The sequence below is a fragment of the Hypomesus transpacificus genome, chromosome 3, assembly GCF_021917145.1.
Source record: "Hypomesus transpacificus isolate Combined female chromosome 3, fHypTra1, whole genome shotgun sequence".
Taxonomy (NCBI): domain Eukaryota; kingdom Metazoa; phylum Chordata; class Actinopteri; order Osmeriformes; family Osmeridae; genus Hypomesus; species Hypomesus transpacificus.
Window position 1 is genome coordinate 12,344,384 of NC_061062.1, and position 20,823 is coordinate 12,365,206.

Sequence of the window (20,823 nt, forward strand, 5' to 3'; positions counted from 1 at the left end):
ACCCTGGTAAGATTGGAGCAGTCAGCCAGACAGTCTGGCTGCCTGCCTGCCTGCCTGCCAGCCTGCACACCCCCAGAGAAGACATGCCACCCTCTGTGGTGACTAAACTTATCTGGCTGGTGAAGGGAGAAAGGAGAAAAAACGATAGTGTGTGTGTGTGTGTGTGTGTGTATGTGTGTGCATGCATAGGTGGGGGTGGGGGGTAGTCTTCACATTTTTTGTCCGACAGAAACGAAAATGCAAACCTGAGCACGCCAGCCCTGTCAGCTTCTATCCGTCAGGCAACGGGACGACACACGTGCACACACACGTGCACACACGCACCCACACACACGGTTGTCACTGCTGCCACTTGTGTGTACTTGTATGTAGCCATGGGTGTGGGGGGCAGTTACTGCATGTGTGTAAGCATGTAAGTGGCAGAAATCTAAAGGAGGACGAGAAAGATCGAAATGGAGGAGAAAAGCGATGGAGCAATGGAAAGACGGAGGGTTAAGAAGTTGAGGGTTGAAGAACGGGAGGGATAGAGGATAGAGGGATAGAGGATAGAGGGATAGAGGGATAGAGGGATAGAGGGATAGAGGATAGAGGGATAGAGGGATAGAGGGATAGAGGATAGAGGGATAGAGGGATAGAGGATAGAGGGATAGAGGGATAGAGGGATAGAGGATAGAGGGATAGAAGATAGAGGGATAGAGGTTAGAGGGATAGAGGATAGAGGGATAGAGGATAGAGGGATAGAGGGATAGAGGGATAGAGGATAGAGGGATAGAGGGATAGAGGGATAGAGGGATAGAGGGATAGAAGATAGAGGGATAGAGGTTAGAGGGATAGAGGATAGAGGGATAGAAGATAGAGGATAGAGGGATAGAGGTTAGAGGGATAGAGGATGGAGGGATAGAAGATAGAGGGATAGAGGTTAGAGGGATAGAGGTTAGAGGGATAGAGGGATAGAGGATGGAGGGATAGAAGATGGATGGACAGAGGTATACTGCATCTGGGTTGGAAGTATCTGTTTCCCACAATGTGTGCTGGAACTCACATCTCCTCTCCCTGTCTGGGTGTTCCTTCAGTCAGCAGCCCCAGCCTGTTAGCTCAGACCTCTGCATATTTGTCTCCTGTCACTTCTGATCACGTCCTGCCTGTGGAGAATCAGAGTGACAGGATATCCTGTGATTTCATGGTCTGGACTTGCTGCAGAGATGGACTGGAGGAAGGAGGGTAAGAGGGAAGGAGGGAAGGAGGGAGGAAGGGAATGGATGGGGGAGGCAGGGAGGTAGTAATAATAGATGGATGAGTTGACTGGCAGTTTGATGCAGAGATGGCCACCTTCGTTTCGGCTGTGTCCTGAGAAACACCTGCTGTGACGAATGTTTGGGCCCTTGAGTCTGTGGTCTGTAACGCTGTGAGTCTGTGTCTTTGTGTGTGCGTGTGTGCGTGTGTGTGTGTGTGTCTGTGCATTTGTGTGAGTTGACAAAAAAAGCAGCTGCTGCGTCTCGTTGCCATAGTAACGACTGACTGCTTGTCGGTCTGAGAGCTTTGTGTGTGTTTTTCAGTGTGTGTTTATGTGCGTCTTGTCAAAATGAATAAGAGAGTCACAAAATGAATGTCAAGAGAGAGGAATTGGGAATAATTTTACAAGAAATGTTGTGGGCATGTATGCTTCCTTTTGATTTACACACATCCTAAAAAGTCATGTGATTGTGTGGTTCCCTAAGACAGCAATCTCTGTCATGGAGACACTGTCTGTCTCACTCTACATACAGTAGAAGCCTCAGTAGAATAGAATCAATGTCTTCTATTGGGAACATGTAGCAGTCTCCTTGCCTCTGCTCTGCTCTTTTTTCCTCTCCTTTCCCCACCTCTCCTCTGTTCTCCTCTCCTAACCCGTGCTCTCTTTGTTTCTCCTCTCTCCTCGCTTATCTCCCCTCCTCTCCCTTCCTCTCCCCTCCTCTCCCTTCCCCTCCTCTCCCTTCCTCTCCCCTCCTCTCTCCTCGCTTATCTCCCCTCCTCTCCCTTCCTCTCCCCTCCTCTCCCTTCCCCTCCTCTCCCTTCCTCTCCCCTCCTCTCTCCTCGCTTATCTCCCCTCCTCTCCCTCCCTCTCCCATCCTCTCCCTTCCCTTCCTCGCCTCTCCTCTCCATCAGAGCCTAAAGCAGTAAAATCCTGCTTAGATTCTCAGTTCTCTTAACTGGAGCCTGTTATTGCCTGTTTCATGTGGCCGTTTATAGAGATTTACCCTGCTTTTGTCCCAGACGCATGAAGATAGGATTATATTGGCTGCTATCAGGGCCATCATTATTAGTTGGGTCATGGGAAGGGGAGGAGAGAAGCTGGGTGGTTGTCGTTGGTAACTGGATGTGTTTCTGATATGCAGGAAGGGTGTGTTCAAGTTGTGTTATTCCAATGATACCAACAGTACTACTTCATTTGAAAATGGCTGCCAAGCTTAGAAGCAGCTGCCTGCAGGTCCTCTTCCTGTCCCATCCATCCAAATACCACAACTACAAATGAAGCCTTTTGAAAAATCTATCCTACCATGACATTTATTCCCAATAACAGACGTAAAATATGATTTGTTCTGATTAAGCCTACTATAAACACATCCACACCATAAACAGTTGAGGTATGATTGATAATGGGTATTGATTTTCCATCCAGCTCCTTGATGGGATGTAATTTGATGTGGCCAGAGGAGGATGCGAGGTAAGAAATGCTCGGACAGGTGGACGACTTGTCGTGACACTAGAGAGAATTTAATATGCCAGAAGCATGCTAATACAGATGAAATAGGGTTCCAGTCATTCTAATATTAAATGAATTATGCATCGACGGCTGATTCGTTTTCTTATGAGAGAACTGACATACATACAATATGTTAATATAATCCCCTCCAAATACAAGTTAAAGGAGTAAAATCTTTTTCCAACCTTGTCGAATGGGGATGGGGACTGCCAGCATCCAAACTAACTCAGTTGATGATACAGATTCTAGAAGTGTGTGTGTATGTGTGTGTGTGTGTCTGTGGCAAAGTATTGGGTCTGTGCCGACAGTGGAACAGATTGTCCATGCCTGGTGGAATCATGAGAGATTTTGTGTGTGAGTGTGGCTAGTTGTTGTGGCAACAGTGGAGATTATGTGGCAGATTGAAGGCATGTGTTGTGTGTGGTTCCGTGGATTACTGAGACATGAGAGAAATTCAGCAACCAGAAGCATCAGAGACTGCACTGGAACCAGTCATAGACACACACATACACACACACATGTAAGCACACAAACACACCTACACACACACAGACAAGATAATCTATTGTTAACAAAGAATGACTTTGTCCAATTTTCAAAAACACATGTTCAAATGACTGTAGTTACCTCAAACTGCATCTGTCCTTCTACATAAATGCATTGAAAGAATCAGTGGATTTTCATAATATTGCTGGTTTGTAGAGGGTTCAGCCACAGTACATATGTGCACTACATACAGTACTTTACACAAAGTAGAGTGAGCAATTATGTGAAATAGCTGCAATGTCAATTAGCAAACACAAACACGCACACAAACGCACACAAACACACACAGACAAACACATGCTTAGAGTGCATGCTGATGCTCTCTTAATGCTCACTTCTGGGAATACAGATGAATGAAATAGTTCTCTCAGAAAAACTATGCTGCTATGCTGTCCTCCACAGTCCTTTACCAGTCCATTGTGTGTGTGTGTGTGTGTTCTCCCCTGTGGCTGGTCCTAATGGTGTGTCCCCAGTCTTAAATGATATAAATGGATGGTGTTGCCTCTCTGTGCTGACTTCACCTGCAGTCCGTAGGTCTCCAGAGGGACACCTGAACCGGGCTTCCCCTTATACACACACACACACCCCCCCCACACACACACACACTCACACACACACGCACACATACATGCACACACACACACACTTTCTCTGCTCCATTGCCATTTCTGTCTACCAGATCAACTAACCCACAGGTGATAGGGACTCGGGTAATATCAAGCATTTCAGTGTGGCTCAGTGGGGGGTGGGGGGAATATGTGTTTGCATAAATTAAACTGTGAGATGAGATGAGATGAGATACCATGGAGTCTGGGAATATAGGGGAGTTGTTGTAAAACTTGGTAAGTAACTTGTCAACCTGAGCAGCAATCGTGATGTTTAAAGTATTGCTTTTATTACTAAACTCTCTTTTTAACCGTAGAATGACAACATATTTCTTTGCCATGTCATTTCACATGCTGTTTTAATTCTGCTTACACAGCATGTGTGGGTCACATCTGTATATGATGTGTATCTCCATGTGTCTCCCTTGTCTGGAACTTTATGAACATGCCAATCTCTACCTGCAGTTTCCTCTCATCCTCATCCCTATCTTTTCGCTTCTTCTGACCTGGCCTCTGTTCTGCTACACCCCAGCTCACCTCGCTACAGCACATCAGGAACAATCTCATTTGCCGCCCCATTAATCTCTCGAGCACAACACAATGGTCTGCCTGTGTGTGCGCGTGCATGTGTGTGCGTGCGTGTGTGTGTGTATATGGAAAAGGGGGTGTCAGCATAGGAGATGTATGGCTTGAAGCCTTTCAATCTAGAATCAATCACTCAATCAATCAACCAACCAACCCATCACTCATTCAATTAGTCAAATTAAGCCTATTTGGACAAGTACTTAATTAACACATCAAACAGTCGCACTTGTATTTTTAAAACACCTATGACATTTAGCATTTGTCTTCCCTTCATAATTAAAGTGACATGTCACTTATGCCAATTAAAAACTGCACTGCGAGAAACAATGAGACGCACTGTGCTGTATTATTACACACAAGGAGTCACATGTCCAGACTGGAGGTGACTTGACTGGTGCCCCAACACCACCGCCAGTGTTCTTGCTCACAGTGAGGCACTACAGAGCCTAAAGGCTGCTGCCAAGAAGGACCTTCCGGTGTGATCGTCCGTCTCAAGCCAAAGGTGCTCCGCTTCACCCCCACCATGTTGAGGAGGGGGTGAGAGGCAGTGTCCATACTGGTGTAGCCCCGCTACACTGGCCAGCCGGTTTGGAGAGCATCCTTGTTTCTGTCACTTCCTCCAGGGTGCCAAGGTTAGTCCTGAGAATTGAGTCTGCTTTCCTGTCCCGGATACTTGTAGAACCCCACTGACTCCACCTCCCTCCCCTGGATGAGAGCTGTGGTCCAGGGGGCCTTGGTCCTCTGGAACATCACAACCGTCTCCTGGGAGGGAACAGCTCTCACTGCTGAGAAACTCTGCCAATGCATGCCTACCTTTTTCTACTTCCCACATACACTCATGTGGACACCCATTCTGTCGCACACGCACCTGCATGCATTGAGTTCAATGATCACTTTAATGTAAAGACAGACAGACACTCAAACATCACAAACAACAAACAACAGCATATCCACTTGCACAGACACGCACGTATACACACACAAATACACAAAACACACACACAGCCACACTGTGGCAGTAGTGGCACATTAGCGATGGCTGCTAATGAAGTGTGTTGACACGACTGTAATGATGTATCCTCATCTGTATCTTACCGACCGACACACCCAGGTTGGTGTCAACACACACACAAACACAACTGGCAGGGATGACAGGGTGCCAGTCAGTGCAGCATGCAGATGTTGACAGCCCATTGGCTGAGGCCTGAGCTGGTGTGTGATGTGTGATGAGTCTAATGGGAGACTCATGATGTATGCACTGCACATGCCCAGAATACTTGGCCATGAAACGAAATGATAATTACACCGGGGAGGATCTTTTGTCTCTTCATTTTCTCTCATCTCCACCGCTCTGCCTTCCTGCTCTCAGGTGGCAAGCTTTACACACACATGCACACACACGCTCCCCAAGACGCACACAGACTCACGTGCAAATAGGCAAGCAGATATACAGTACATGCATCCGCGCACAGCCCTCTCCTTCTGTAGCCCTTGGTGGGTGCCAAGCCAGGTGACTGTCGCATTCATCTGGACATCTGAACAGGGGCTGGGAGAGGAGAGACAAGAGACCACAACGTATCAATGAGGTGGAAATGTTATTTAAACAGCTCTTCAGACTCCAGAAGGGTGGGCACTCCCTGAACTCAGGCTGTTGTGTTGTGCTTTTGTTGTCTAGGATGAGGTGAGTCCTTGATATCATTAACATTTATTGAACTCCGTCCACAACATTCCGGATGGTCTTGACTGATTCTTTCCTTTGTCTGAGAAGGTTCCGACCGAAGAATGCTGGTGAAGGGGACCGGGGCATGTCGAGTCACCTTGAGTGTCCCACAAAGGCACAAAAAGGAAGAGAGAGAGCAGAGAAAGGAGGAGAGGAGCGATAAGAGACGGAGTTAGCAGAAAGGCAGGCAGGGCACCGAGGTGCTTCATCATTGTCTGGAGTCTTTAATGAGCAGGAATTACACCAGCTGAGAGGAAGGCTGTCACACCTGACACACACACACCTAACACACTCACACCCTTAAATGCTCACTCACACACACACACACACCCTTAAACACTGACACACACACACTCTAACACTGACACATACACATGCACTCTCACATACACAGATTCATACACACACACACCAAAACACTCACCCATACACACACATTCCCACCCTCACACGCTGACACACACACACATACATACTCATACATACACAGTTACAATTCACATGGATCACTGACACTCAAATGTTCACACACATATGCACGCTTTAGTGTGCATGCCTACCGCATTTCTCTATCGTGATAGGGAAAGAAAGAAAGAAAGAAAGAAAGGAAGAAAGGAAGAAAGGAAGAAAGGAAGAAAGGAAGAAAGGAAGAAATAAAAAGAAGAGAGAGTCTGAGAAAGCAGGCAGAGCAAGATGGAGAGTGAGCGAAATGAACAGAGGAAGAGGACAGGACAGCAGTGGAGGTAAATAAAGCAAATGTGAATTCCGACCAGGTCTAGCTGTGCCTGTAGCAGAACTATTTTTCATTTACTGTCGATCAGGGTGGGAAATGACAGCCGGTGGTGTGGTCCAATCCGGGGGCCTGTCAGAGGGTTGGTGGGTGTGAGGGAGGTTGCAAAATCTGGCCCTTTACGAATTGTCCGCTATCCAACCACTTACTATGACAGATAGAGGGAACCTTCCACCTTTCTATTCAGCTGTCACCAATCCTGTCAAAAAGGCAATATTGCTGCTTTGGAGATGTTGCATAAGGCCTTTTTCTAGCCATTTTAAATCTCTGACCAGGGATCAGCTGGTCCTCCTGGTATTTTAGGCACAAACATTCAAGGGAGGTATAAAACCGATCTAAGATCAGCTTCAGATCCATCTCTTTCAATGAGAAGCATCCTTGGGAACATTGGTGTACACTGGAGTGTAGCAGCACTGTTAACAGACCACAGATCTTCCTTTGTTTTCCCTCTGCTGAGATCTTCTCTGCACGAAACCATGAAAACAGATTGTGTGGATGGAAATACAGTAAAGGCAAAGCAACACAGAGAGTAAACATGGATCAGACAACAAAGCATGTGGTTCTGATGGAGCTGCTGTGCGACTGCCTGTCACTCTGCTTTCATGGCTCTGTCCTTGACATGGAGTGCCCCCTAGAGGAACAGGCTGGCCTTGTGGCCGTGTGGGAGTGTTTGGTGAATCCACCGCAGGCTTAGCCAGCGGTTGTCAGGCAGGGCTGTCGTCTGCCGTGCTGGAGGAAGACTCAGTGACTTCTCTCCTGGTAATCTGGATTAAAGCCCTCAGAGACCGAATTAAACACGGCCGTCCAAGCTCACACAGGCCCACGGAGAGCATGGGCATGTGCGTGTGTTAGGGTGTGTGTGTGTCTGCAACTAGGATTCTGAATGTGCTTCCTGTTCATCTACATACAACAGTGTGTGTGTGTGACAAAGGGGTGGGGCTGTGCACCCAGCATCTGCGCTGTGTGTGTGTGTGTGTGCAGTGGCGTAACTATAGGGAGTGCAAGGAGTGCAGCTGCACTAGGGCCCGTGGCGAAAGGGGGCCCGTCCTCGATCTCACCGTAAAAGTGAGACAACCTGACCGGGCCCCTTAAGGCAATCTGACCGGGCCCCTTGCACCGCTGTAAAACCGCAAGTTGGAGATCACATATGATCCATTTTTATCAATTCGCAAACATTTCTCCATTATGGTGTCAGTTATTCAGAATTATGAGCTATCACCTGCCCAATAAACATTTTAAAAACAGTCAGTGTTAACAACAGCAAATAATTAATTTTTCCTCATTTGCCTTTTGCTGAATGAAACAAATGCCGTTTTTATTAAGTTATATTGCCCTCGAAAAATAGCAAGGATGTCTGGGTAATATTGTTGTCAAAGATTCCCGCCCACCCCCACATGATTGTTCCCATCCAGTTGTTGGAATACCACAGACAGTTGTTGTTGGGATACTACAGTTGTGTTGCATTAGCGTTTTGAAGCGAATTAGGCTACCCCATGCCATGCCCTTTAACATAAAAGTGGCTCCAGAAAGCGGCAGGAACGAAAAGAGCAAGATGTAAGGGTGGCAAAGCTGTCAAAACTATCCTCCTTTGGATTTGTGGCGAAGCTGTTGAAGAGGACGCTACGTCTGACCCGGCAACATCAATGAGTGTGAAACTCAGCCACCAGGGTAGGCTAATAATTACATAACGTTTACTGTCTGGTGTATGCAGTTGACATGGCTATTAAACGTCATAAAAATGCACATATAGGCCTAGGCTACCAGGCAGCGGCCAGGTTAGATATAGTACAGTAAACTATGTGCAGGATGTAGTCGGAAAATAGCTAACCTAAAGCTAGATAGACTAAATGTAAACTAGCATATCTAACGAACATAAAATCAAATATTCACCATCGAAGTGACTGTTTTTTTTTTACTAGTACCCAGATAGCACACATGACAGATCGAAACGTCATTCATAACGTCGGATAAGCCTCGGTAAATGATCAGATTTTCTTCTCATCTCTGTGCTCTATTTCAAACGTCGCAGATACGTCGGCTCATGACTGACTGTTCCATTATGCTCATTCCTTGTTGTAGCAAGCATAATCTAGAGCCAGAGACTCGCGAGTCAGAACCGTTCACTTTTTAAACCGTCATCTATCTTCACATAGAAGGAGGAGTCGTTACCCTTAATTGTACATCATGAGTAGCCTAAATTTCCTTGCGCATCGCTAAGATGAAAACTCAATAATTTCGTCTGACGATAGGTCGGTAAGGGGCCCGTTGGTGAGATCTGCACTCGGGCCCGCCAAGTCCTTGTTACGCCGCTGTGTGTGTGTGTGTGTGTGTGTGGGGGGCAGTGCCAGCTTGCCCACTCGCCGGGGTATTGGGTTTGATTGGATTGCAGCTGGGGATTTATGTATTTAAACTGAGATTACCAATGCGATCCTGCGTTTGAGAGGTAAATACATAGGAGGGAGCGAGCAGCAAGGAGAGAGAGACAGAGGGAGACACAGAGAGAGAGAGCCAGAGAGAGAGACAGAGAGAGACAGAGAGAGACAGAGAGAGAGCCAGAGAGAGAGACAGAGAGAGACAGAGAGAGACAAAGAGAGAGCCAGAGAGAGAGACAGAGAGAGAGAGTCAGAGAGAGAGACAGAGAGAGCCAGAGAGAGAGACTGAGAGAGAGACTGAGAGATTGAGAGAGCCGTGCCACTGAGCTGACCTTGTGTGTGTGAGTGTGTATGTGTGTCAAACCACACTTCCCCCAATTGTAATCTGGCTGAGCTTCATCTCCCATCCTTAACCAGAGAGTCTGTATTCACAAGGGAGCACTTTATGATGTATCGTGGGCCAAAACTGGATGAAATACCCCAGTTAACGCCTAAATAAGAGAACTAGGTGGAAAACCACAGGTTGGACAAACCTTGTCTTGACATTTGGTCTCTCAGCACAAACACAGGGAACAGTACGAAGGGGCGATCATGTGACTGAGATAATCGTGCATCAGAGGTCATAACGAGAACATTACATATTTGAGTAAAGAGACAATTAGCATACGTATACAAACATTCCATTGAAGGATCCTGAGTGGGTCATGCTGATATTAGATAAGTGAGATATAGCTGACGAAGACCAGACTTTGAATGGCTAGTACAAAAATGCCCAGATTTCTGGGAAGGAGGCAAACTGACATACACTGTTTAGATCGATAACTTAAAGTTATCCACACATGCTAGGGTTCAATGTGACAAATTATGGGATGTCCTGTGGGGTATAATTGTTTGCTGAAAATGAGATTAAGTTAGGCTCTCTCTGGTGCTTGAGGAGACCTAACTGAATGTATCCACTGTCTTGATCAATAAACTACCTTTGCCTCTTCCGCGCTTTATTGCAACCTGTTCCACTAGAAAGCTAGCCACCACAGATGCTATATTAATGGGCGCTGCATGTGTTGATCTGTGTACATACTGTATGTGATTTCCAGTCAAGATGTTGGTACAGTAGTGAAGTCATTTGTAGACGTTACTACTTTGCTATTCATTCCTTTCACCACATTTCTTTCACCCCTCTCCTCCTCTCTTCTCCTCACTTTTGGGGTGCTCCATTGATTAGCTGTCAGCAGCAAGGAAGTGTAAGACCATTAGGCCAGGCCCAGACGTGTGTGTCCATGTAGGTGGGTGTGATGTGGAACATGCATTTATATCAACCAGAGGGACCTCAGCAGGCAGGGCTTAAAGGGGTCTTAGAGCTGTGAGATGGTTGTAGGTGCTTGCGTGGCTTTCGACGAACAGATGAGACTGAGAAGGATTACCAAAGCAGCGGTAAACTGGAGCCTAGGGATGGTGACTGGTGAACCAGGACGTGTTTGACACCTCGCACAGAAAGGATAGGGGGAGGAGGTCTCTCTCTCGCTCCCCCTCCGGCCTGCGGTCATCCAGTCGTCAATACTACAGATGCAGTCACGGTGACAGGTTTCTGTTGAGACCAAACCGAGCGAGGACTCAACACCTCTCCCCTTCTCGGGTGTCCTTTCTTCCTTTCTTATCTGATCGTTCTCTCTTTCTCCGTCGCTTCATCTCTCCATCTCTCATTTTCTCTCTTTATCGCTCTCCCTCATGTCTTTTCTTTCCTCTCTCTTTTCTGCGTCCACCTCCATCCATCCCTCTCTCTCTCTCTCTCTCTCTTTCTCTCTCTCTCTTTCACTCTGTCTCTCTCTCCCCTCTCTCTCTCTTTCTCTCTCTCTGTCTCTCTCTCTCTATCTCTTTCTTTTTCTTTCTCTGTCCTTCCATCTTTTGATCTTCACATCCTCCTCTGTCTGTGGACAGGGCTGATCGATGCTATTCCAGGTAAGCAGTGAGAGGCGGCTGGCTGTTCAGCTTCAGGCCAGCAGATTAGCCACACAGGCTTTCCTCTCAAACACATTCTCCCCTTCAATCCTTCCTTTCACTACCCACTACTTCACGGGAACACACACACACACCGACACACACACTGACACACGCACACACACCGTATGACACACACACACACACAAATCATGACAGACAAAAACATGACACATTTACATCTCCCCCTTTTCTTTGTGTCTGCTTCAAGCCTGGCCTGTTCCAGGGTGAGTCAGAGGAGGCCAGCTTCACCAGGAAGAGACCCCAGAAAGGTGTCACTGTGCATGAGGGGACTTTCAGTCTCCTCCAGCCTCCTGGAGGTGGCGGTAAAAATAGATGTTAGAGACTGGCTGGCGGGTAGCCCTGTCACAGAGGAAGGGTGCAGGGGACGAAGAAAGTGAGAGGCAGATATCGAGAAAAAGAGAAAGAGAGGAAGACAAATTGAGAGAAAGAAGGCTTTGAGAGTGGGGAAAGGGAGAGAGACACAGAGAGAGAGGGAGAGAGAGAGGAGGAGAGCGATCGAGGCAGTGACTGAATGCTCCGGGAGCATTGCTCCACAGAAAGATCATACCTCGTTTCTCAGATGAAGGGAAAAGGCATAAGGGAAGGAGGAGGAGAATGTCAATCGAAGAATTAACACTGTTTTACTTGTATTGTTCCCAGCTGCTCTTCTCACATTGTTTCTCACAGCGAGATTTGTGAGTCAGTGAGGTTTGTACGAAAGGACAGACGATGTTTGTGTGTGTGCATGCGTGTCTGGTGCATGAGTATGTTTGTGTGTGTGGATGTGTGTGTTTGTGTGTGGGTGCCCAGCTTCAGTGTGTGTGTGAGTGCATGTTGTGTCTTCAGACTTTCGTAAGGATGTATTGCAGTGTAACCTTTCCTTGGCCCCCAGAAGTCCTTAAGCCTGTCCTTTGAATGTGTCCTCATCACCATTAAACACATGAAGTGGAACCCTGCGGGGCACTCTGACAAAAACATTCTACACACACATGCACATCCACGCCCACACACACACCACACATACACACTGACACAGAGTAAGTGAAAAAGTGAAAGAGAGGGGGAGAGAGAGAGAGAGACAGAGAGAGAGAGAGAGAGAGAGAGAGAGAGAGGGGGGGGGGGGGGAGACAGGGAGTCAGACAAGGAGCTATGGGGACATTTGCAGGATACATGAGGCAGTTATGAACCTATTTTCTTTTTTTTATTGAGAGGCGACCAAGTGTCACTAATGGTGTAGAGGGGGCTGGTAAACACATTTCTGGGATGGCATGGAGTCTTCAGGAAAACAAATTAAAGTCTCTCCTGGCACTCTTTTACTCGCACTCTCTCTCCATCCATCTCTTTCGTTCTCTCTCCCCTTTCTTTCCCCTCTACTCGTCCGAGACAGGAAAACAGGACCATATGTGAAGGCAGGCTTGTGAGTCGTCAGTCCAGATCTGCTCCTGATGTCTCCCTGCTGCCCAGATCCACCACGAATGGGGCTCCACACCCAGGAGATGTTGAGTTATGCAGTAGGGAGGCTGTCTCCACACCCCTGGGGCCTTATATGAAGACTGATTGGCTGGCTGGCTTGTTGGCTGGCTGGACGGCTGGTTATTTGGCTTGCTGACTGGCTGGCTGGATGGCTGGTTAGTTGGCTTGCTGAATGGCTGACTGAGTGACTGACTAGCTGGCTGGGCAGCTGCTTAGTTGGCCCAGATCATTCACATTCATCACAACTCTTGTGAAAGTTCATGGAATTGTTTTCTCACTCTGACCTTCCTGGTTGGTGTGTGCGCGCGTGTTCATGTGTGTGTGTGTGGCTGCACTGTTTCCCTTCAGTGTTAAAGTGCTGTGAACACACTATGCTAAAACTCTCTCATCTCCATTACCCACTGTAAGTCTCACCGTCCCACCATCTCTCTATCCCTCCCTCCCTCCGTCCGTCCCTCCCGTCCTCATGGCACTCCAGATGCATGGCGTTAACAGGGGGACTGCTGGGAGTGTGTGCTTAACAGTGAACAGCTTGTGGCACAAGGGGGGAGGGTGAGAGGGGTGTTGATCCGTGTGTGGAGGTGACATCTCAAGTGCAGCACGCGCATCACAGAGGATGATGCCCATGTGTGAGGGCTTCTACGGGTGGCTGGAACCTAACTGCTGCCAGGGGCAACGCTGTTTGGACCCACCACTGGGCACCAATAGATGGTGGATTGTTAGAGGTGTGTGTGTGTGTGTGTGTGTGTGTGTCACTAATGTGCATTAATTCCAGGAAGAACCAGCAGTAACAGACCAGAACACTCCCATCTGCCACTTCTTTCTTCTTCTTCTCCTGCAGCTTCCTCTCTCTCTCTCTCTCTCTCTCTCTCTCTCTCTCTCTCTCTCTCTGTCTCTCTCTCTCTATTTCTCTATCTCTCCTCTCTCCATTCACTCACTTTTTGGATTATCTTACACTATACACGTTTTCACAAAACCGTAGTAACAGTAACTACTTATATCTCTGTTCCTCACTGACCAGAGCAGTCACTCAGTGCAGTCTTTGTTACCAGGCTCTGTTGTCCTTGTCTATTCTTAAAGCTAGAACAGAGGTGAAAACATATTTCTCCCATTGTGCCCCTTCACCATGGAGGATGCTCCACAAGAATTAAATAGACTTTAGTGTCATTACTTGATTTTAAGTCTCTGAGTGATAAGTATATGAGAACTGCATTAGTTTGCAATTGCTTCTTATTTTAACAAAAAATAATAATAATGTTTCCCTGACTTGCAACACTTTGTTTTTTGCATGCATTCAGCATTTGAAATGTATTTGCTGCCTTGCCAGGTCGCCCTTGAAAAATCTTTTTTTCAATGGGTCTTGGTATCTGGTCAAATAAAGGTTAAATCAATATAACACCTTTCCTCTGTTTGACTTCTTTGTTTCCTGCTCTTCTAGTTTTGTGTTTCACCACCTGTTAGTCTTGATACCTCTCAATAAAGAGGCCTGCCTGACTGCCACCCCCATCATACACATAGAGAGAGAGAGAAAGAGACAGAGAAAGAGACAGAGAAAGAGAGTGAGTTTAGTCAAGACTATATCTCTCTGTTTCCGCTCTTATTCTACTCTATTCTCTCCCTCTCCCTCTCACTTTATCTCTCCCTCCCTCTCTCACTTTCTCTCTCCCTATCCCTCTCTCTTTCTCTCTACTTCTGTAGTCCTGTTGCAGGGAATTCTAATACAAAATATAATAAACCTTATCACCACAGCTATTGAAACTGGGAGATAAGGAATTCATTAGGAGGCAGCTGGATAATGACAAGCGAGGGATGAGAATCATAAAAAAGAGACAAAAGAATGGAGGGACAAGTGAGAGGGAGGTGGGAGGGTACAAGGATTGGTGGGGTGGAAATGTTCCAGAAGATGAGTGTTGCATGCTCAGGCAGTTGTCATGTGACCTCTGTGAGTCAGAAGATCAAATGAGAGAACCATTTCTGTCGTGACAAATCTCCTTCTTTGTCTCTGTCTCTCTCTCTTTCCTTCTCTCTTTCTGTCCTTCTCTTTACATTCTCTTTGCCGACCATCTATGAACGTCTTCAAATATCAGTATTGTAAATTGTTTAAGAAAAGAAGCTTGCCTTTGTAACATGTCAAGCACACGCCATTACTCAGGCTCAGCTGCAGTGCATGAGCACCCCCCCCCCCCCCAGCCCTGCCAGCTGCTGCCATTTTCCCCCGCTCCCCCTCTCTCTCCCCCATCCTGGATTACCCTGACGCTGTATTTACATGGTGTAAATCCACGCTGGAGCTTCTGATACAGGCCATCTGTAATCTGAAGGTTCCATTCTGAGCGCTGGTCCGTAGTTTGGTGGTGCTCAGCGCAGGGACAGTATCAACCTCCCTGACATCTGTTCACCCAGCTCGCATCGATGCCAGAACAGCAAGGGATGATGGGTCCTCGTCGCCATTCACACACACACACACACACACACACATACACTGATGCTAACGCTGAACCACACACAAATGCACATACACACAGATGATTACACACTGACACACATGTATACGTATGTGTGCTTGCGTGTATGTGTGTGTGTGTGTGTATGTGTGAATTCCTACATTCCACTCAAAGCAACACCACACCAGGGAGTGCTGGAAGAATTAGAAAGTCTGACTACACAGCATCCCACGCTGGGACAGAAAGATGAAGACAAGAGGTGGTCTCTCCCTCCCTCTCTCTATGTTTCTCTCTCTCTTTCTCTTCCTCTCTCTTTCTCTCTCCCTCCTCGAATGTCTCTGTCTTTCTTTCTCTCTCTACTCTCTCAGCAGTTATTGACAACACACAGGAAGGGAGTACAAAAACATACTGAAACGAGAAATTTGCATCCTCCATCCAAACATTCCTGGGGAATGGAGGGTTGTCTCCTTATTAAGTATGAGGTGGCTGTACCATTTCCTGCTCACTGCGAAAAGCTGCCATCTGGAGGGTGAGGGTGGGGGGCAGGTACATGGCGGGGGTGGGTGGGTGCAGTTTCTGCCCCCCCCACACACACATACACACACCTCCTCCAGGCTCTCACCCCCCCTCCCACAGAACGACAGATAAGCAGAAGGGAGCCACTCGTCATCGATGTGGCGACCGATGCGTGTCGCAGTGAGAGAGAGACACAGAATCCATCAAAAGTGACTCAAGATGAATGATTTAGGCTCCTCCATTCGTAATCCAAACACTCAGCATCGGATGCAGTCTCCAACTTGAAGTATCTGACTCACATGCTTTTAGTGCTGAAGACTACATCCTTGTCTTTACATTTCAATCAAGTAGCTTTCAAGTCCATGGGTGTGATGATTTGGTAAACTCAGTTCTAACTAAGGAATAGTTCTGGAGGAGAAGACCCCAAGAATCCATTGAAGAGAGGAGAGGATTGGATGGGATGGGAAGAAATGTGAAGAGGGGAGAGGACAGAAGTGAGGGAAGAGCAGAGGAGAAGAGAGGAGAAGAGAGGAGAGGGGAGAGGAGGGGAGAAGAGGGGAGAGGAGGGAAGAGGAGAGGAGTGGAGAGGAGGGGAAAGGAGAACTGTGTGTTCCTGTTTAAGTGCTATTTCATTATTTCTCTCCCTCTGTGGTTTAAAATCAGGCTTCTCTTGGGCATGCTGTGAACACATAAAGATGGAGCACCATCTTGTGGCCAAGTAAATTCATTTTGAACACAGTTACACAGGCACAGCCAAAGTATGAGACAACAGATTGAAATTGTGCTTGACCCTATCTGAAAAAAAACACCTGCAGACAGATGGCATGGTAACAGGGCAGAGGCCAGAAGAGTTATCCATATGACAGCTGTGATACTGAGGAATGAAAACCTCAGAGAGACTAATGACTGCCTGATTGTAATGACCGGCCCACACGGTTCCCCTTTCGGATGACTTTGTTGTGAGGACGTGCCACTGTACTCAGCTGCAAGAGAGATGAGAATGACCATGTATCTACTTCTTTCCTCTCATCTTTTATTCCTTACTTTGTAACATCCCCTCTCAATCTCTCCCTTTCTCATTTTCTGTTAAATTTTTCGATGGGCTTTCAAGGCACAGAGGAACACTTTCACATAAACGTCAGTGTAAGAATAAAACAGTGTGAGTACAACAACACCAACATTATGATGATAAGCATAATATTTATTCATATATAAAGTATAGCAATTATCCTAGTCTCTAAAAACTGTCCCCAGCAATTCATTTATATTTTGGTGTCAGTCTAACTCAAATATTTTACAAATTTTGTTAAAAAAAAAAAAAAAAAAAATTGTTTGTTTTTGTTAGTTTTTGTTAGTTTTTGTTAGTTTTTGTTTGTTTTTGTTATTACCACCTAACCTTACACACACACACACGTGTGTTCAAACACAGACACTAAGAGAAACTTTTACTCACTTTCTCACCACAGTACCTGCAACAACATCATCCTCAATTTTATATTATATTATACATTCTCTACAGTCTTTCAAACATAGTTTGAATAAATGCTAATGCCGAAAGGATTTAAAACAGTCTTTTACATATAAACTACAATATATGATACGTAACTATTCTATAAATAATTTTTCAGAACAACAAATGTTTTGCATCTTTATGATGGAGGATTGTCGATAAGGGAAGCTGAAAGTTCCTGTCAATGTATTTTCCATCTTAAACTTCCTCCACTATACAACAGGTAGACCTGGTCAACACTGGGCATTAAGGGAGAGTTAGTCTCAGCTGAGGGATCATGGGAGCTCAGGCACACAACATGTATCTGCTGCTGGGGTGTCTACTGTTCACCTGGCTTAGCACTCAAGGTAAACTGCACAGACTCATAATCTGTTTAAATGTACTTTTTTACCGTCTGTGAGATTCAAATTAATTACAGAATAAACATTTCATCAAATTGTATTCTACAAAAAGGGGTTTAGAGTTTTAAGTTAATTTGGTTTTAAAATGTGAATTGTAATTTAGCTGAAACAGACTTGATCACATTTGCTCAGTTGGCCTATTGGTGTTTAAAACCAATAGGCCAATAGGCTGATGGCCCAATAGCGGTTGACGCTGATGGCGGCGAGGAAGAGGATGGAGCAGTAGGTGTTGATGAAGAACAGCAAGCCCTCCACGCAGCACATGAAGTCAGAGTAGATCCAGTCACCACCAAGACTGTAGTAACCAATCCAGAAGGGCAGAGCACAGACGAAGAGAAGGTCGAGAGATGGTCAGGTTGATCATGTAGATGCAGATCTCGCTCATGGTCTTGGAGTGACGAAGCCTCCGCAGTATGAACAGCGCATAACAATTGGCTAGCAGGCCAAGGATGAACACTATGCCATAAAACACAGGAAACAGCGTGTAGCGGAACTCAGAGTCCAGGAAAGATATGTTTTCTTTTTGAGGATAACCTTAAAAAGGTTATCCTTCCAACTGAGAACATTTGGGAAGATGATAAGCTGAGACACAAGGGTTTTCCCCATCTCTCATTTGGTATACTACATACATGAACAAGAAAACAGTCGATTCAGATACACATTCAATTTATGTATATATTTTTTATCTTCAATGAATATATGGAATGTGTATGTAATAATGTTTTTTCAGGATATTTGGAGAGATAGTGTGTTGACAAGATTATTTTCCAGACTGTTTTGACTGACACCCTGTGATATCCTCTCATGTTTTAGTATCTGCCAAGTGGCCACTGGACATTAACTACACCGCCGAGGCTCCTGCTGTCTTGGTGGGTGAACCGTTCACAATGTCGTGTTCCATCTTACCAGGCTTTAACCAAACCTGGCGACGCGTCAACCAGAATAAAACACGTTTTACAGGCGACAACTTCACTCTGCAGAGCGCTACTCTTAACGACACAGGGCAGTACCAGTGTGTTTATCAGAATATTTCCTCGCAGTTGCTAGGACAGCCTGTAACGTTGAATGTAGTAGGTAAGCAATCGTTTTCTCTTGGATTCTTCCTTGATTCTTCTACTGTCCTGCAGGGTTGTCTAGGTTGGACTATTTGCTGTATGATGATAATATAATACCAGAAAATGTAGGTGTGTGATAACTGTTTGCGGTACAACTCATCTATGAACTTGCCCCCTCCCTCCCGTCTATCCTCTCCTTTACCCTCCTCCATCTGCTCCCCTCCACCATCCACCACTTACCCTACCTACTCAACCCCCCTCCCCACCCCCCCCATCACATACACACAAACCTTCACCCGTCTACTCCCTTCCCACCCCCTTTTTTCGCCAGAGTTACTCCCTCCTGTGTGGGTGAGTGCAGACCCAGTTACACCAACCATAGTGGAAGGTCATGAAGTCAGCCTCAAGTGTAGCCAAAGCGACTCCAGTATCGGGCCTCTTGGGTCTTGGGTGTGGAAGCGAAAGGGAGTGCAGGACGTGTGGAAGGAGGTGGGCAGGGGCAGGGGCCTGACTCTCACCAGGTCCAGCCAGACTGGGACGTACCGCTGCCAGGTCAACAGCAACACTTATGCCATCTACCAGGAGCAAACCAGCCTGGAGTGCAGTGTCATCATCATCCCCCTGCCAATAACCAGTGAGTTCATCTCAACTTCCTTTCTACCATTCCATATTCCCAACTGTCTCGCTTAAGGACAAACAGTATGCTAATGCTTACACTTGCTGGTGTGAATTTGCGGAAGGCCAACTGCTGTACTTCCCCCTGAAACTTCTGTGTTGTGAGTTTTCCCATTCTTTTCAGTGTGAATGTACAGTAACAATGCCTGTCTACTTGAAACATGTGTTGTGTGTGACTCTCTCAGTCAGTTACCATGTAGCTGTGGCAGGGCTGTCACTGGCTCTGTTGGCATTGCTCCTATTGGCCCTTCTGTTTCTGAGGATGTTGAGACTGAGGACCAATGAGACAGCTACTTTACAGGACCTGTTCAGAAGCAAAGGTCAGAGAACATTTGACAATGCTTCTCGCTAAATCTGGCAGTACTTCAGTAGGCCTACCTTCACATCATCATGTTAGGATCATGGTATGTGAGTGGGAATCAACTGTATCTTGTTTTTGTTTTTTTACAGAGACTGCTATACCTCACCAAACTGAACTGAAAAAAATCCCAAATAAATCACCAAAGTAAGTGCAGTGTCATTGATTGGTTTATTGATAAACTGATTCATTTGTTGATTAGTTTAATCATTCAGCCTGAGAAATACCTCTTCATGAAATATGTACAAGTTACGCGTTTGGGAAATAATATTATTACACAATATTACCCAAAGCAGCTAAGAAATCTGTGCTCTCCATGCAAGAGTGTGAAGCCATACATATTCTGTCCACTAGGAGGAGTGCCCAAAAACCTGCTGTCGAGGTCGGGGAGGTCTATATGAACTGTGAAACCATCGGCAAGGCCTACTGTGACCTCAAAACTGACCAGACAATTGTAGAGGAGATCTACGACACCCTGGACTAAAGACTGGGGGAGCATGGAATGTAGAAGAGAGAGGAAGAGGGACACAGTGTGAAATGAGATTATGGAGAGGAAGGAGAGTGGGGGGAGGGAGAGGGGGAGGAGGGAGAGGGAGGAGGGACAGGGGAGATGGAGAGGGGGAGGAGGGAGAGAGGAGAGGGAGGAGGGACAGGGGAGAGGGAGAGGAGGGGGAGGGGAGGAGGGAGAGGGAGGAGGGACAGGGGAGAGGGAGAAGGGGAGGAGGGAGAGGGAGGAGGGACAGGGGAGAGGGAGAGGAAGAGGGGAGAGGGAGGAGGGACAGGGGAGAGGGAGAGGAGGAGGGGGAGGAGGGAGAGGGAGAGGGAGAGGGAAAGGGAAAGGGAAAGGGAAAGGGAGAGGGAGAGGGAGAGGGGGAGGGAGAGGGAAAGGGAGAGGGAGAGGGAGAGGGAGAGGGAGAGGGAGAGGGAGAGGGAGAGGGAGAGGGAGAGGGAGAGGGAGAGGGGGAGGGAGAGGGAAAGGGAGAGGGAGAGGGAGAGGGAGAGGGAGAGGGAGAGGGAGAGGGAGAGGGAGAGGGA

The 20,823-nt window shown here is 46.8% G+C and overlaps 1 protein-coding gene across 1 annotated transcript; it reads left to right on the forward strand.

Moving 5' to 3' along the window:
• Positions 1–16,763: 16,763 nt before the first annotated feature.
• LOC124463590 lies at positions 16,764–20,395 on the forward strand. The gene is made up of 7 exons (XM_047015358.1): positions 16,764–16,948; positions 17,523–17,646; positions 18,514–18,774; positions 19,087–19,389; positions 19,616–19,750; positions 19,881–19,935; positions 20,143–20,395. Exons 2-7 carry the CDS (start codon positions 17,577–17,579, stop codon positions 20,270–20,272), a joined length of 954 nt encoding a protein of 317 aa, XP_046871314.1. The 5' UTR covers positions 16,764–16,948; positions 17,523–17,576; the 3' UTR covers positions 20,273–20,395.
• The last annotated feature ends 428 nt before the right edge of the window (positions 20,396–20,823 follow it).